General features: G+C 39.0%; 1 protein-coding gene across 1 annotated transcript in view; it reads left to right on the forward strand.

The window, feature by feature from the left end:
• NCOA2 (nuclear receptor coactivator 2) overlaps window positions 1-16,927 on the forward strand; it is a 195,993-nt gene that overhangs the window by 102,897 nt on the left and 76,169 nt on the right. Inside the window, 2 exon segments of the mRNA XM_068932536.1 lie at window positions 13,011-13,112; window positions 14,081-14,253. Of these exon segments, the coding sequence (XP_068788637.1) occupies window positions 13,030-13,112; window positions 14,081-14,253 (256 nt within the window). The 5' untranslated portion in view covers window positions 13,011-13,029.

A 16,927-nucleotide genomic window follows, 5' to 3' on the forward strand; every position in this document is an offset into this window, starting at 1 on the left:
CCCTTGCCCACGCTTAAAAAAAATTAAATGCTAGTATAGTCCAAAAAGGTTACACTGGTAATGTTCAGAAGTTGTTACTTTACATTTTTCTTGTGGTCTCAGCAAGGTAAATTTCTTGTGCATGGAAGGAAAGTGTTACTGCATTGCAAAATATACCGTGCTTTAAAAAAAAATCCTTCTTGGAAGGTCCAGCCTAGATGCCTGGTTTGAGAGTGCTGCTTTACAGTTCTAACCATGATAACTAATAACAAACGCCGCTCTCAAGTCAGTTGTCTGGCTTTTTTTTCAGCATCGCTTTATTTATTTACTGACATGAGTAACAGGGGAAAAAATGAGGAAAGGCATGGAAACATTGATTATCTGAATCTACATCTTCAAATTAAAAAAATGTATTGAACACTACTATGAAATAACCCCCAAATGGTAATGATTAGCGTGAGCTGGGGCCTCGGGACAGGCTCTGCAAGCCGTGCTGCTTGGACTCAGTGCAGCAAGAGAGCATTTGTAAATTGGTAATTGCTGTACCTGGGAGGAAATCCTGGTGGAGTCGTCTTGCTGCGTGAATTCTTTGTCAGCTTCTCCTAGTCGCGCACGGTCGGCTGTGGCTGGCCTAGAAAAATGGCTGAGTTGGACTGAAAATTATTATTAGGAGGTAAAGTTTTAGCCTCTGAAGGCGGGGGGGGGGGGGGGGGATGTGAAAATCCTTCTTTCAGACATGGGCTACGCTCATATCCAGGAGTTAGTGCTTGACCCTGTGGGTCGCTACTTAATAGTGTGAGTTATACAGTGAGGTGTTGGGAGTGGGCGGATAGGGCACATGGATATAGAACATAAGGAAAATGGCAGGGATGTGCTGAAGATCCTAAATGAAGAAACTAACCACAAGTTGATGATAAACGGATTTAATTTGCAATATGTGTTGTACCTGAATCTCCTCTTTGCTTTTGCCATTTCATTTTCTCCTTATGCGTGCTGCCCCCAGACAATCAACCTGTTGCAGCGCTCCAGTTTCTCATTCCCGATAGCACAGGCCGTTGTGATAAAGCAACCATCTAATACACGATTCTAGTAAGAAAAACTTTTGTTAAAACGGCAGGCTTATAAAATTACTTTAGTTACTTTTCCTGAAGTTTTTCCAAGTGTTCAGTCTAAATAGTTTTAAATCACTGTTTTTCACTACGGGGCAGTGTATCGCAGGCTTCTGGTCGACTGCTTCTATGAACTTAGTTGGTATTTCTTTGCCTCGCTAGAAATTACATTTAATTATTTTCCAAAATTAAAAATACGTCGAATATACACTGATGCTTTCTTAGCAGTTGTCCCTCTTCTTTACTGTAAATGTTTTCTGTTATTAACACCAGTTAGTTTTAGTTTACTTTTACAAAGAGAATAAAACGGATGACAGTGAGCAACCAGCTTTAATAGTAGAATATCTATGTTTTCCTTGGGCTGCAGGATACAAGCATAGCTGTAACGCAGGTGCATGGAGCGATTCATCTCGTTCCAAAGAAAGAAGTAGCAATTTGGCATCTTTATCTAATAGTCTAGGAGGAAAATCCAAGTTTCAGTGAAGTCAATGATAAAATTCTAGTGCGTTTCAGTTGGGTCTTAATGTCCCCATAGAACTCTTCAGTTTTTTCGGAAGTGTCCTTTCTGCTGGTAGGGGTGCTGTAGCAAAGCTTATAGGGTGTTGCCTGTAAGTGTTGTGGAGTCCAAAGGTATATACATGGATTAATGAAGAAATTAGGCAGGTTTGAAGATAGATTTGGAGAGACGAGGAGGGAAAGAACCGCTGCTAAAGCGGTTCTTGAGCTGCTAATTGTCAGAAATAGAAATCTGTCAAAGGAAGGAGCATTAGGTAGTTGCTCTTGTACTTTTTCCTGAAACGTCTTCAATTGTCTTCTGTGACAGACGAGTCACTAGCTAAATGTCTCTTTAGTTTGACTCATACAGCGATTCTTAGATTTTCATTTGTGAATAGTCTATATTCCTATAAATACAAAGCTGATAGCCACAAGTCTTTATTCCTTTGCAGTTGACTAAATAAAGCAAATGCTTTTCGTGACTTGCGTTTTCCTTTAAAATACTTTAAAACAGCATTTTAATTTTTCTCTTTGTCATTGCTGCAGCTGTATTTTGCTAAAATAAGTGGAAAAGTGTGAATGAAGACTGACACAGTTATGAAATTGGAATTGTTGGTAATTGTTATACACGTTCAGAGATCAGTTCTCAAACTCGTGGATGTAGTAAGCACGTGTCTGATCAGAGTGTAACAGGTGGCTGTGGACAGTTAATTTTTATGAAGTGAATTTTTACACAGTACTTGCCAGATGTTTGGAAGACACTTGTGTGTGGCTCTTTGCCGTCGTTTATTCTACTAGTTTTGATTTTTGTGCTTAGTAACATAGCTAGTGCCTTTGGCATGAGTTTAAGACCCCGAACTCTTTGTATGTTGGGAGGTGATATAAGTATGATGGTAATGGTGGTGATAATAAAGATGCTTGAATTCTTGATTCTTGAACTGAAACTTCTTTGTTTTAACTGTTAAATTAAATGTACTCAGTAAATATTTTAGAAGGAAGTGTGTGAATATGTATATGCATCTTGTAGGTACGTGTCTGGTAGTTTATTAATTCACCATGATAAAAATGTTAAAATATGTAGACCTGCTTTGGATACTGTTTCGTCTACATTTCCTGCAAATTGGAGTTTTAAGTGCTCTGTATTTAGCATTTGAAAGACTGGCCTGAAACTTTGGTAATGGGATTGTACTAAGATCTCCCTAAACATTGAATTAGCACTACTATTTTTTAGTAGGGTTTAGTAGGGTTTTTTAGTAGGTTTTAGTAGGTGCCTGAGACTTAGGAAATCACTCTGCGTGTGTACTTGTGTGGTTTTGTACCTCTTAGTAGCTTTTGAAGCCACTGGCCAACTTCAGCTAAATCTGACAAAGGACAGATGGGACAGATGTCTTAAGAAGTTTCACCGTGCTTCCTAGTAATAGATGACTGGGGAGAAGAGAAGAACAAGCCCTTTCAGGGCTGTAGCTAAGTGAAAATCTGAACCAGGAGTTTGTTTCGTGATTAGACATAGAGAAGATGCGTAGAGCTGGGTGTTCCACACTGCAGAGAAAAAGTCAGTAAGATCGTGTATTTTGAGTAACAAAATTACTCCTGGGCTGAGGAACGTGCTTTTGATGACGCAGGATCTGGGTTGGAGATTTTGAGTAATGCAGCCATGCGTTGCCACGTTAGGGTGATCCTAGTGACCAGCAGGACTGATACCTCTCTAGCGGTGTGAGGTAACTGAGGCTGAGGTTGATAAATGATGGAACTCCAAGATTCGAATATAGTAGATTCAGTAATGCTGTACATTACTGGCTAAACAGATAGGGAAATGACATTTTGTTCTCTCTGGCTCGCCCTCTGCTTTCTACCTGTGTGGAACTCGGTTCCCTGATCTCCTTGGTAATGCAATATGTTTTATCTAAAGTAAACAGGACTTTATTTTGATGTGAATGTTAACTGACTTTAGTTGATAGACAGTTAGCTTGAGTTAAATCCTAATGTAGGCGTGCCCACGACATAGAGATGCATAAATACCTTTGTCTAATGTGATCAGTGGTATTTTTTTGCCTATTAAGTGGAGATAGGCATCTTAAAAATCACACTGAACTATGTAAACTTACTGGTATTGCAAGTAACGTATACACTGATACCAGTAATATTTATGAGATTAAAAAAAATATTCTGCAATTTGAACTTCCCATGGTACGTTATGCTTGTGATGGCAGTTATTTCACTGTTTACCCCTATAGAGTCTGTTTTTATCCCTTTGTGGGGTTGGGGGGGGGAAGCTGAGGGGAGGGGGTTGGGAGGTTGTGGAGGAAAAAATATATAATCGGACAAACAGTTTCGAACCTGAGATTGACAGAGAGGATTCAGTAGCAACTGAAATATTTAAAATATGCTTAACTCACTGTTAAAATAGGTACCACCAACTGGAAATGAAGTCTGTTTAAAGACAAGGTTTATAATATTATCCTATGTGCTGTTCATTTGCTTCATTTGTCAGCTTTGCTATACACAAAGACCTCCTTCAGGTTGTAGTAGATTTAAAATACCATGCTCCTAAATCAGTCTGATAACTAAAAATATTGAGTTATGAGCTATAAGAAAATTCCTGGCTTAAATAAACATCTTACGTAGGAATTTGGACTGTTCCTTTTCCACTGAAAATGTTTGCAGGCGTATATTTTTTGCAGCCATTGTTTGATACCCTTCAAATGCAACCTAGAAGGTTGAATGGTTTTATGATGATTTTTGTTTTCTTTGCTTTTCTTTTTTTAAACTTAGTCACCCACCACAAGCAGAAGGATGCAAGAGTGACTGGAATATATGCAAATAACGTTTTGGTGCCTTGTTGGTTTTTTGGATGTTTTTATGGGGACTTTAGTGGTATTAAGCTGCATTTCTTTTGTCATTGAGTAATAAGAATCTGAAATAATTGCTGCTAAAGAGAAATAGGCAGAATCCCAATCCTAAAGTTATGATGCAGCCTTGAACAGTTTTTTTTTTTTTTAGTGGTACTGCATGACTCCTTTTTGAGAAATTTAATGTTTTGGTGAGAAGAGACTTTTGCCACTGTAAAAATGAAAAGGTGTGAATGGAGTAAAACTTACACAAAACAGGGTACTTTCTTCCTATGATAGTTCTTCTCTGTTTTCCTATTAAAGCCTAGTCTTGCTATTCCTGGGCATATTAGAGCTGGTTGACGTAGCCTAATCCGTAAGCAGCTCAGTGACTGGCTATATTAAGGGATTTAGCCTATGGGAATATAGAAAGTCGGAGCCATCTTAGAGCGCTGATGTCAGGCGGGAGTTGTTTTGTGAAGTCTAAAGCAGAACTGTGGGCTTGTCAAACCTGGGGTTTTGGCTACCTGGAGATAAAAGGAAAAAAAAAAAGCTGTTTATCTTTCTGGATTTAGGTGGATTTTAAAGAACGTGCTATGAAATACCAGCCTGAAACACTGAACATTAGTGTTAGCCGTTTATTAGATTGTTGCAGCACGTGTTGAAGAGCTGCTGCTGCCCATTTGCAGCCTAATGTGTTTATTTGACAGTCTTCCCAGTGGCATCTTGAAGTGTCTTTTAGCTAAAAAATTCATGAGCGTTATTGGCTTTCAGTCTGAAAACGGAGTGTCGTCTTGTTCCTGCCTAATACACCACTCTCAAGCCATTACACAGAAGTCAGAGGAAAGAGATCCTTGAGGAAGGAGCCTTCAGCTTAAACATTTGTTTATGGTCTGTTACGGCTTTTTGTGGACCGTGAGCGAAAATATGAGTAGTACGTGCTGGAGCCAATTTGCTGTTCTTTTATATTTAGGCTCAATTACATTATCTAATAAATTATATTCCTTCTCTTAGTTCTGGCTTGTAGAGTTCAAGTGTAAAGTAGAATTTAGTAATTATTACCGTAAATCTTATTTTAATGAAATCTTTAATAGTCTCTTCTTCAAAAGAAATTGTATCCTCTAAGGAATTAGTGTTATTTTCAGATGGAAAAGCCTACTGACAGAAAGACTAGGGTGCACATCGGCTCAGATTTTAATACAAGTCCTTTAAAGGTGACTTCAGAGTTTTACAGCTTACTGCTACCACCTTCCTCATAGGAATTATGTTTCATGTTTTCGGTTTATACCATGTGGCTGTTACAAAGCGCTAAACTTTTTAAGTAGTTTCATCTGTGGTAATGTAGTTTCAGGAAAACAGTAGGGTATGTCCTTGAATATATAAATTTGTATTTTTCATGTGAGGTTAACATTGACAACTGAGGTATTGGACATCTGGCTTGTGCAGGATAAAATTGTTGAGTTTGGGGTATATCCCCATTCCCTGTGTGTTCTGTAGTAACCGACAAATGTATTAATTTGGTTTTAGGATTTATGGCTTGCTTACGGTGAGGTGTGGATGCAGGAGGATTGCTTAGTGCATCTTTACCTTCCTTTGCTGTCAGCGCTTTTTAGCAGTGGATATCTTGCCTGAATTTAATTTTACCAGACCACATGCTGGGTCTTCTGTCTGTTGCTGTTATCCCCCTTGATTTTCACCCTGTTTTGCACTCGTTCCCAAATCCTTGTCCACCTCTCTTGAGCTGCGACCAGGTCCCTAGCAAGGCGAGAGCGAGGTGGCGGGCGCGACGCGGGCTGCGAGCGGGCAGCGCGGCCGGGCTGGCCTCGGCTCGCCGAGGAGCCGTCTGCCAGGCGCAGAAAGGAAAAATGCTGCGAATCAAAGCGGGTTGCAGCTTCGCCTCAAAAGCCGCAGCTGTTCACAAATGAAAGGCTGTCCCTAGGCTCCAGTGGCTGTAGTCTCTGGTCTGGGATCTTATCCTGTCTCTGGCAGCGGTTTCCTTTGGAGGCCTGGGAGAGTCACCAAGCCCATGCCGTTATTGCCTTCTCCAGGGGAGCTGAAGGTAGCGACACCGATCAGTATGCAGCATCTTCAGGTTCAGAAATGGACCCAGTGAACAAGAGCTCGTAAGTGGGGGGAAAAAAGTATGAAGAATCAAAAAGAAGTTGCCCGTGATTTCCACCTTTCTGCTGGCTCTTCGCAGAGTCAGTTGCATATAGGGTACATCAGTAATTTTGAAACTGAGAGTGAAAGCTTCTGTTCGTGAGAACTTCACAGTGAAAAGTATGAATTATCATGGATGTAAGTTTGAGTTTATAATTAACCTCAGGAACATGAGCTGTTTATGTTGGTAAATTGGGCTGTTAGAGAAAATTTTAACCACAGTTCAGGAAATGAAGTATTCCTTTGCTGTTTGTTTCTGAATAAAACAGTAACATTAAAAAGTAACTTCTATATTTAGCAGTTATATCTGCACACTGCAAGTATTAGGGTACTGGAAGCAGTGTATAGCACTGCTACCTGGTTGTCCGTCGTATGGTACTTTACCTTTTGTTTGCTACTTTTCAGATTGAAGTAGCAGCTTTGAAGGTGTAATCCTCATTTATTCTTTAACTGCATTTGTTAGGCTTATAATAAACCTGACAGTTTAACAGGCCTTGTTTGGAAGATAGCCTGCACTGATAAGAGATAAAATGCACATTATCTTCTTCTACGTTAACTCTGGATGATTAACTGGATTCACTGATGCTGAGGATCGGTGCGGGAAGGTTTACTCTGTATGCCGCCTTCCTTGGTGGCACCTGCAGAGTGGAGGAGACTCCACAAATTCATACAGTTGATTTGTGCAGCAGTTTTTTCTCTCTGTCTCCTCCTTCATGAGGCCTCTATTCTTCTTTTTTTCTCTCTTGTGTTTTATTTTTGGGTTCACATTGTTTTATTTTTTTCTCTTGAAAGATGAATGTCTTGTAAAAATATCATGTTTACTATTGCTTTATAATTAGGCTAAAAAGTCTCTCTGTATATTCTAACTTAGAGAAGTTTCTGCTAGAGGATGTGAAGGAGGATGTGCTGTCACAATGAGAGCAGAAACTATTGTGCTGCTACTGATAACAAGAAAGAATAAATTGCAACCTCTTTCCAGTTCTGTCTTTTCAACCTCCCAACATCTGGTAGAAACTGGAAAGGTCTCAATGACTGTAATTACTAGCATACACTGTCCACGAGTTTATTCATATAATTTTCTGATTCCGTGATTTACATTTAAGAGTTGAAAAAATTAGAGTGAAATTTGCATGAATTTTTGACACTCAGGCCTCAGTCACGATCATCAGTCAGCATTAGAAGTTGAGCTCTTATTTAGCTGTTCTTGGGGTTTTTTTTGTAGGGCAAATGGAAAAAGATCTCCTCTATATTGAGATGAAAAATCTGCTACCAACACTGAAGGCAAACCACTAGTCCCATAGTGAGATATTATGTTTCTGTTTTGGAGTATACTACAACTCCCAAACAACTCGCACAGTGGAAAAGGGAGCCCGTGGTCTTGCAGGATTGTTCATTCTGTAAGGCGTTTATTCTAATTCGTCTTTGTAAGATGTTTTCTTGCAAATAAATACTGTTTTTGTTTCTCCTCTAACATCGTAGTGTCATTATTTCGTTAACAAAAATATTTCTCTCTTCCCAATTCAGCAGTTACTGCCAATTTTGCTTTTATTACTTCCCAGTTTGGTTAGTCCTTTTTCTATTCCATGCCAAACTGAGTAAGCCTTATCCACTTGTTCTTGATTTGGGTGCAGATTTTTGTTTCAGAAGACCTGTGCTGGAGCAGGTATTACATTTTCATTGCTTCTGAAATACTAGATGAACAGAGCTGTACAGTTTCTTTATCTTCTTTCTAGAAAATTCTACAGAGATATATAAAAAGATCAGAGGAGCAGGATGAATGCTACTTTCTAATCTGAGGCAGTTCCCTAGAGGGGGTGGTATTTTATTGGAATAAAAACTTGGAGCATCTAACAAGTCATTCTGCTCCCGGTGGCGTCAGTCTTGAATTGTCACATTTCCTGGAAAAGTTTAGGCTATGCAACTTTGAGTTTTATTTTCTGAACTCGGAAGCTATCAGTGTGGTATCAGAGCCTAATAATATTTTGAATAACCTAACCTCTAAACTTCTATTATGAATTTTTACATACTATAAAACTATTAGTAATAATGATTAACCAAGAAAGTTTGAGATGGATAATTTGATGTATGTAGGGAGTGTTATGGTAGAACCTCAAAAACGATGTAGGTGGCTTTGCTGCTCCTGACCTATAGAAGTCTGTATGTTTAGACTCTTAATGTCTAAGTTCATGAAGTTCTTCCCTTTTTTACTTGCAAGTCTCCTAGATGCCTGCTGTTCTGGTTCTGCATGTGCCCAGAAGTGCTCTCTTCTGAGAAATGTGGCTTTAGGTCCTTTCTTATGCTGCCCCTCTTACACCCCTCTGAAGATCTTTATCTAGTAACGTGCGTAGACCATGAACATGCTTAATGCGCCAAGTGAACTGGAAAAAAAAGCTGAAATAGTTGCTTTCTTTTTAAAACACGTGAAGAAACTGAGATGATGCTTATCTCTTGAGCTCTGCTTGACTTCTTAGAGTTTTGCTCAGAAATGGGAGATACGGCTTTGCTACCCTCCTTAGCCTAAGGGATTCAAACCTCAATCCCTTGCTTCTCAAGACAGTATTAACCTTGCTTCTCAAGACAGTATTAAAATTACTTACCTGTAAGCTAGTCTGGCTACATTTTCAGATTCTTCCCACACAGTAAGAGTTAGTTAATCTTGCCCTCTTTGCTTCATAAATGTCTAGTTTCAGCAAGAAGGTAACCTGTGGGTTGGGAGCCTGTTCTGTGTGATGAAAAAATACAGACTTGAAACGCCTTTGCAAAGACAGAACTGAATTTCCATCTCCCAATTTCTGACTGCTCTAGTCATTAATACGGTATTACACAAGAGCAAGGCCACAACTTTTAAAAGGTGATGATTCCCGCTCATTTCTCGTAACTCAGGAGAGAGTTTTGGTTTCTGAATCCCAAGGGAACAGCAGAACTTTATACATCCCGCTCAGACCCTGATCACCCTCAGTAGATAGGTTTCTTGGGCATATCCTTTTACTTTTAGTACTCTAACTGGAGAGTACTAAGCAACTTGCAGTTTGGCTTGTGAGATTTTTTTTAGATTGCCTTAGAAGCACCTAGCTCTCCACTTCCCTAGGTACCTAACTCTGGATTTTGAATTCTGCTCTGGGGGACAGGCACCTAAAACACAGCAGCTGTAGAGCCTAACATACAGATCTTTAAACCATTGAATGTGATTTCTTTCACTGTAGGCATGGGGAGAGGAGAAAATAAATGTTGTAGTAGGTGGTAGATTTCCAGAGAAACTTTACGATGAGTAAAAAAACAAGTAACTCATTCTAAGAACAAACTAATGCTGCTGCTGAGAAAGAGGTTTAATGGTTTGTAAGTGCAAATAAAATAAAAACTATTTGTTTAGGACCAATTACTAACTTTAACATGGGGAGGAGGTCCTAGTTTTAGTATCACTTTCATTCCCTTAAATACAGAAAGATGAAGTTTAGTTGTTACTGGTGGGAGGTTAGTTTTAATGTGTCCTCTGAAGGCTGATATCACAGACAGTGGATTTCCTATTGAATAGCATCGGCGTGAATGGAGGAAGAAGCAAGCTATGTATTTGTGAGCTACAGATAAAACATGAGTCCTGCAAAAACAAATTCTCTTTAAAGTAAGCTGGAAAGACTAGATGGGATAACTCTCTGGAATAACTGTTGCTACTTGCTCTTTTGGGGATGGAGACGGGGGGAACAGAAAAAGCTCCCTCTTAATGCTTACCTCTGACCTTAACGCTTACTATTTTGGGGGGAAAACTGTTGAATGTTTGACAGCCATTCCTGAATTGCTGTGCTTGCTTTTCTCTGGAAGAACGCTGAACTGATTTACATTTCTCAGGTGTCATTTCGGAAGTGTGAGAAAAGAAGGGATTCCCCAGCTTAATTTTTCTTCTGAACTTGAGGGCAGCGTCTGAGTCTCATTCAGAGATCATATGAGCTTTGGAGTGTACTGCTTTCTCATGATTATTATTTTTCTCACCCTGACTACTGAAACACTTTAGTCATTGAAGCAGCCTCGAGGGCAGTTCCATCTCTCCATTGACAGATAAGTGGAATGGCTGTCTCCTCGCGACTTCTCTGTCCTCACAGTTTTAGTAATAATATATTTCTTCTTCCTTCGATCTTTGCTGCTTAATTCTCATGAAATTGCGTGTATTGAAGTAAATAATTAGCTTTCAATCAATCAGATAAGGGTGTGTTTCTGCTTTTACATGCAAGTAAAATAAGGACTTTGTGAATGCTTACCGGGGCAAGAGGTGAATGGAGATATGTAGTTGTTAAGGCACAGTGAGTGTCACAGGCCTCACTGGGGGCTGCAGGAGGTGTTTCATGCTCTGCAGCAAGGTCAGTGTTGGCGTGAGGCAGTGAATGCCCTGACTGTAGTCACGGGGAATTCCCCAGGAAACATGGGAGTGACTGAATTTGTGATGGTCAGTCTTCCCTTAGAGCTGAACAGGCTGCAGAGCCAAGAAGTTCTTGCTCTTCTGGAAGGGGATGGTTCTCAAAACTTTGGCAGTATATATGTACATGTGTGTGTGTGTCTGTGTGCCTCTGCCTGTCTGTGTGTGTATATACATACACATACGCACATACAGTACAATACAGAAAAAGATAGCCTGGATATTTTTCAAATAGGCTCCAGAACCATTCATGTTGAATCCCCAAAGGGGACAGTAAAGAAAACCCCGATCTTTCTCATCACTCTGTTCCTTGGGACGCCAGTTTGACAGGTCATTCAGAAACGGATCGGAATTCCCCATAGGACCATTTTTCGCCCGCTGTTTGTCAAAAGCATACCATGGTTGCATCTTAGATGCAAGAGCTTAGAGATCTAGAAACCTGGTATGCTGCAGCATTGTAAATTCTTCCTACTCCGGCCACCTGCCCTGTGTAAGAGCAGTAACTAACAGAAGGGCTTTCAAAACGGGGAGTGAAACTCCGGCAGGAGTTTGCCTTCCTCGTTCGAATTGGATGGTAGAGCGATATGTGCTGCCTCGCAGGGTTATAAAGATGCTGAGTTACCTCCCCCGCCCCCAGTGGGCAATAACAGTAGCTGTCAGTTTTCATGAAACTTAAGAGAACTTGATATCCCTTATCAGCTGCTGGATTTAAAAAAAAAAAACAGATGGGAGCTATACGTTTCAGGGATGACCTGGACTTTTTTGTGAAGCTCGATGAGTATCTAGAAAAAGGAGAATGACTCCACTTTTTGCTCAAGCAGTTTAAAAAATAAAGTTCCTTTTCAGCTCAGAGAAAGAAGGGGTTTTTTATTCCTGTTTGTTTTGGTTTAATTTGGAGGAAAAATGTTAGATTGCGCTCGGGCCGGCTGCAGGGCAGAAATGGGCGGCTCGCGGCGGAGGAGCTGGCTCCCTTGTCTTGGTTGCTGGCTAAAGATTGCCGTTTGAGGCCTGTGTAAAGTGACCTGGCGTGAGGGCCTCGGGCACTCGCCGTAGCTCGGAGTGAGTCACCTCCTGGAGCTGCTAGCCTCCTTCAGTGTGGTCCGCATGTTTGTTTTCCTGTTAACCCCAAACAATACGGGGCTCTCCGAACCGTCTAGGGCCGTCTCCCTGCCCTGGGGAAGCTGGCAGCACCGAGGCAGATGGTGAGCTGGGAGTACCTTGTATTACATGATCTTCTTGATCCTTTCCGTTATCTCCCTATGCTCATTTTACCAGTGTTTTCTATCTGCAGAATACTGTTATTTATTGAATACCCTATATTCTGGGATAGGGGAGTTTAATGCGTTTGCAAGGTGCGAATAGGACAAGAGAAGGCCAGCAGCGGGTCAGGATTTGCGTGTGCTGTTTATGGCAGAAGTTGTAACAAGCTTGTGTTGCTTTAACACATGATAGCTCGACATGTTATTTTCCTTATGAGGTAGATTAAACGTACAAAATATTTATCAGTTCCTCAGTGATGCCTAGTGCTGACAGATGTTGTTTCTACTATATTGTACATGTACTTGTGCAAGCATTATGCTTTGATTTTTAACTAAAGCGATATGTGCTACCTTTTCATGTAGCTGGGATATATGTTTCATTCCATATATTTCAATTCTGTTGTGTTTTTCTTGTTGTGTGGCCTTATGGATTTTCCTTTGTCTCTCCTCATTCAACCTTGCAAAATTGTCATGAAAATTCAGCAGCCCAGGCACAAAATGTACTTATCTGTTCTTACATAACTGGTAACAATGAAAGAGATGCTGCTGCTTTATTTGCCCACTGCAAATTTTGTTCTGAAGGAGTTTTGTATACAATTTAGTAGGGTAATAAATACAGTATTTTTCTTGGTACCTTTCAAACAAACTCTATTGCAAATGATAGGTTTGCAAAGTAAAAGCTGAGCTGAACATGGAGCAAGAGACTCAGAAGTACAAACAGAAGAACTCATGGCCTTTCCACAATAACGCTTTCCCTGTACTGTCTTCTTTTCAGTTGCTGATATGTGTTCAAGATGAGTGGGATGGGAGAAAATTCCTCTGACCCATCCAGGGCAGAGTCGAGAAAGCGCAAGGATCCTGATCAGCTTGGACCCAGGTTAGACCACTTATGTCTGAAGGCATTTGAAACGAACAAATGGCTGCTAATAATTCTTATTCTTCAAATAATTGAGGAGAGATGACTTTCTCTTTCCTTCTACTATGTGTAGCAAAACTAGACTGTGGCCCTTTAACACTTACTTTACTAATGTAGCTCATTAATAAAATTCCCTGTGGTTTCCTGCTTTCTTTTCTCTTTTAAAAGCTTCTTCTGAAAGTCTATTATTTTTTTTAAAGGCAAGCAAACCAACCCTTTCCTTCAGCAAACATGACCATAACTGCATGTTGCCAGCTCAAAAATACGCAGGAGTCAAACTCTGCAGCTCTTTCAGTGATTTCTTCTCGGTTCCAGACTGCCATTGCTGTTCATTTTGTCTAGTGAGGGGATACACTTGTTAAATGAGGGGTGTTTTGCGGATTAAGAAATTGGGTATCCCCAGAAAGCTGTAAAAACAGTGTAGGAGATAGTATTTTTGGACAGTACCCCATAATTTCACAATAGGAACCCCACATTTATGTAAAAACTCGTGCAATTACTTCAAAGATGTTTGATTTATACAGTTTTTTAAATTGAGACATAGAAAAAATGTTTAATATGCACATATTTTTCATAATCCTTAGAAAATGACTAACTTGATGTTCTAGTTAGGGGGAGTCAGTATTAAACTACACTGGTTCATTAATTCTGTGTTGTAGTTGTTGTTCTTTTGAACTCCATATCCCAACACTTTTTTAAAGCAAAACATGACTGCTGGGAAAAAACAAGCCACGTCTTTTTTACTGCTGCCTTATTTGTTCCAAAAAACATCTCTCTGCTTGAGAAACTTGTAAGTTATGTTTTTGTAGTGAGGGAGAGCAGTTCATTGTACTTTTGTCAAGTTACTCTCAAGCCACTTAAAACCATCTTCGAGCTGTCCAGAAGGCAAACAAACTGACATCACATACATTTTTAAACTCCTCTTTCAGCCCTAAAAGAAGCACTGAGAAACGCAATCGTGAGCAAGAGAATAAATACATAGAAGAACTTGCAGAGCTGATTTTTGCAAATTTTAATGACATTGACAACTTTAACTTTAAACCTGACAAATGTGCAATCTTGAAAGAAACTGTGAAGCAAATTCGTCAGATAAAAGAACAAGGTAAGGGGACTAATTAATTGGCTTTGAATATTTTAACAACTTTGTTTATTTTTATTTTGTTTTTGGCAAACCTGAATAGTCTCTTCAGCTTTTCTTCAGCAAATTTCCAGGTTTTTTTTAAATCATTAATGCAAAATGCTATAATATAATGTGAAGGAAGTATGTTTAAGTGTCCTTCCAGCATTTTAAAAATGAGCTTCAAATAAAATTCAGAAATGACTCAGAGGGAAAATAAGTCAGTCTGTGTATCTAATGGAGTAGAAATCTGTCGTATTTTTCACAAAAGTTAAAAGTTACAGGACAGAAGAAAAAAGATAAAGAAGCAGAAAAACCTTCTTATGTGCGCTGTCATGTATGATGAATCCATTTAAAATAGGAATAATCCAGGAGTGTGGGGTATGAAAGTTTTTTGTATTCCCCTTTTGCTTTCTTTTGTTCATATGAATAGATATTGTGGACTAAATTATCTGCGTCCCTTAAATTATGACATCATATCCTGAACTACAATAGATTTGAAACTATGCTAATCTCTAGATAGAGTTCTGTTATAAATGTAAACCAGAGAACGTGACAGTTTTCTTCCTGTTTTTTGTCTAGAAGATTAGTTTTGTGTTTCTTTTCTTTTGATATGTTTCCTATTTAAAGAAAAATCTTTTAGAAACTTTAAATTTTTGCAAGTGTTTTTTGTGGCATAAGTCACTCTGGACAGGCAGGAATAGCACTGCAGGTGTTTGGGAGAGATTCAGATTTTTAAAGTATGTGCATATCTTTTTTTCCTCTGAGTTTCGGAGAAGATTGGGATCTCTTTGAAACCTGTGATTAGAGTAATTCCTTCGGTTTTAAACGCTTTCATCAGCAGACTTCACCTGTTCAGTATCCTAAGATTTCTTTGGGAAAATAATGATTCCTTTTCCATAGTGTATGTATGAATTTATAGAAGTGGAGGTTCCAGGTTGTGTGATTTCGATGCAGAATTGTTTCTGAAACAAGTAGATAAGTCTCAGACATCAGCCTATTCAAAGCCAAATGGAAAGTGGGAAGTATTGCATGTCACCTGCCTCTGTAGTGTTTGTATTTGATTAATCTTTAGGAATGTTCCAGTTTCTCAACAATTTGTTTTACTAAGTTGCCGTAATTTAAAAAACGGACATTATTCTGGGGAAGTTGCCATGCCTCTTAACCTGGCACAATATCCATCGTCATTTTCGCACCTGCCTGCGTTTTGAGATTTGATTTTTTTTTTCTTTCTTTAATTTCTTTTTCTTTTTTTTTTCCTTCTTCCTTTTCTCACTGTCATTTTTGGATTTTTGCTTTGCTGTTCTCAGCAGATGCATTTTCCTTATCTCGCCTTTGTTGAATAGGGTTAAGGAGGAAGCTATTCCTAGTGACAGCAAAATCGTGTTTTGCCTGGGAAGTGGGTGCGCAGAGGTAAACCTGTTAGCCCACTTGACAGTTCTCTCAGCAGCATTGCACTTGAAAATCTAGTTCAAAAGTCTGGCTCTAACTAATTGTTATTCTGGCAAATCCAGGGTTTTGCTGTTCAAGTCCAGTAGCAATATGAAAAACAGCTTTCCAGTTGTTGTAGGACAGCTTTCCCAAGCTCCTTCACGCTCATCAGACCAGGTCACGTTTAAATTATTTAATAATTAAACCTAATTAATTAATTGCCTAATTAATAAGCTCATAAAGCTTTATTTTAAACAACTGAAAATACAATTCTAAAGAGAGACTAAAATGCTATACATATAGTTTATTAAAACAAGTAAAAGTAGTTTGCAACCACTGAGCAATAGAAGATACTAAATTACTTTTTACAATGATTTGTTGCCCAAGGTTCTTCACCTGAGAGCAATTAAACTGTCTCATAACCGTTTGTGTCTTTACATAGGAAACTCGTAGCTGGTACAGACTGGACTTCAATCCTTTCTAAGGGGCATTGCAAAACACTGAGCTCTTCAAGGTGGTCATTAACAGCATCTTGGGAGCAAGAGACAAACATCAGAATACTCAAAATTATTCCTTTAAGCCAATTGATAGTTTGATACTGCTTCTTACATAGAAACTTTAATTTAAAGGGATTTTTGTTTTTATATGTAACATTTTCTTTTTGAGAAAAAAATCGAATCACAGCATATTATGAAATGCAATATTGTTTTGGAATGGGTACTTTGTAAACAAAGACTTTCATGGTCAAACTGCTTGAGCAATGCAATACACCTATCCGTCTGCTGAGTGCCACAAAAAACAGTGACCTAATCAAGGCAAACATACTGAAGAACTAATGATGATTTTACTGTTGCTATCTTATACTTGGCGGGTAGTTTATGGCATCACACTGGGAATCCTGAGCTTGCATCTGTTAAGTTTTCGGTTGTTCCAAATCTTTCTGATTGCTTCTCCACTGCTAAGGAATGAAAACAAAGAAGGGAAGAATACAGTTTGGTATTCATTTCCCGTGTTAAGCTTACTGGGCTGAAAAAAATAATAGTATTTTTGCTGTAGTAATACTACATAATTTAGTATATTAGCCTGATACATTTGGCATGCACGTATGTATTTGGAATACTCTATCTGTTATCTTTGCATCATTTCTCACAGAATATACTTAAAAGATTCTTTAGTTGTGGTGGGTTAGAGATTCTTTTTATTATATGTGAGTAACAGAATTCACTAA

The sequence above is a fragment of the Struthio camelus genome, chromosome 2 (genome assembly GCF_040807025.1).
Source record: "Struthio camelus isolate bStrCam1 chromosome 2, bStrCam1.hap1, whole genome shotgun sequence".
Lineage (NCBI taxonomy): Eukaryota > Metazoa > Chordata > Aves > Struthioniformes > Struthionidae > Struthio > Struthio camelus.